A 1,198-nucleotide genomic window follows, 5' to 3' on the forward strand; every position below is an offset into this window, starting at 1 on the left:
TGGAAGGTTGGATTTGATGGTTTTGATGATTTTGATGATTTGTATAGATAGGTTCTTGATGCCTGTAGAAGTTGATGCCCAGGCCATCTAAGAAGTATTGACAAATTTAACTATTGTATTTGTAATTCTAATATTTATTCAGCCATTGTACTGGTACACTTTTTAGAACTCCCCTAACAAAGAGTTCCCTTAAGGGAGATAACTTATTATGATCCAGACAACAAATAATCATACACTACAATTCCTTCCTTTTTCCTAAATGACAAATCATCATTTTCTGTAAACATAAAATGAACAACATCAATAATAACTAAACATTTAAAATATAAACTTTAGAGTTTTTGTTGTTTGGAGTGTCCTATATAAATGTTAATCATTTCGATATCGGAGAGGTCTTTTCCGATTACGCTTAGGTCGTTGATACGAATTGAAAGTTTTAATACTTTCATCACTTGAATCATCATGATCAATATTTGATTGATTTGAAACACTATCAGGATTTATATTCTGATTTGGCACAATAGTATGATCATTTCCGAATATAGCACTATGATCATTTTGATTTGGCACTTTATAAGATATATCATCAAATACATTTTTATTTGATGTTTCACTTTTGATTTCCCGATTACGATCACTTTCATAATACTTCTTAATATGTGTAACATTTCGCTTATAACGCACATAGGGTTTCTCTACAGTTTCTACAATTACACTATTTCCAAATTTGTGAATAACTTTGAATATTTTAGGATTAAATTTTGTTGAGAACTTATTATGATGATCTTGTTTCACTAAAACTCTATCACCTATTGAAATACTATTATTATTTCCTTCCTTTTTCCTTCTGTTCGCTATCTCTATCTCTAACTTCATAATCTTCTTTCGAAAATTCTTGTAATTCTGGCAGTTTTGTTCGTATCTTTCTCCCATATAATAATTCAGCTGGACTCTTTCCTGTTGTTGTGTGCGGCGTACTTCGATACATCATTAAGAATTGATCTAATTCAGATTATTTATCATGATTAGGTCTTGGTCATTACAATTTGACAATATTTTCGATAAATGGATTTTGAGTTATTAGTTTATTTGATTCAGGGGCACAATAGAAGCTCCAATTTTAGATTGATGAAATATGGTGTGATAATATAACCATTTTAAAGTTATTGCCCTTGACTTAGTTAAAACTTGTCAAAAT

The 1,198-nt window shown here is 29.8% G+C and overlaps 1 protein-coding gene across 1 annotated transcript; it reads right to left on the minus strand.

Moving 5' to 3' along the window:
* Window positions 1-369: 369 nt before the first annotated feature.
* Window positions 370-933, minus strand: LOTGIDRAFT_176726 (hypothetical protein; the record flags this gene model as incomplete). The annotated part of the gene is made up of 1 exon (XM_009056702.1): window positions 370-933. One exon carries the CDS (start codon window positions 931-933, stop codon window positions 370-372), a length of 564 nt encoding a protein of 187 aa, XP_009054950.1.
* Between the last annotated feature and the right edge of the window lie 265 nt (window positions 934-1,198).

This window comes from Lottia gigantea (genome assembly GCF_000327385.1).
Source record: "Lottia gigantea unplaced genomic scaffold LOTGIsca_2887, whole genome shotgun sequence".
Taxonomy (NCBI): domain Eukaryota; kingdom Metazoa; phylum Mollusca; class Gastropoda; family Lottiidae; genus Lottia; species Lottia gigantea.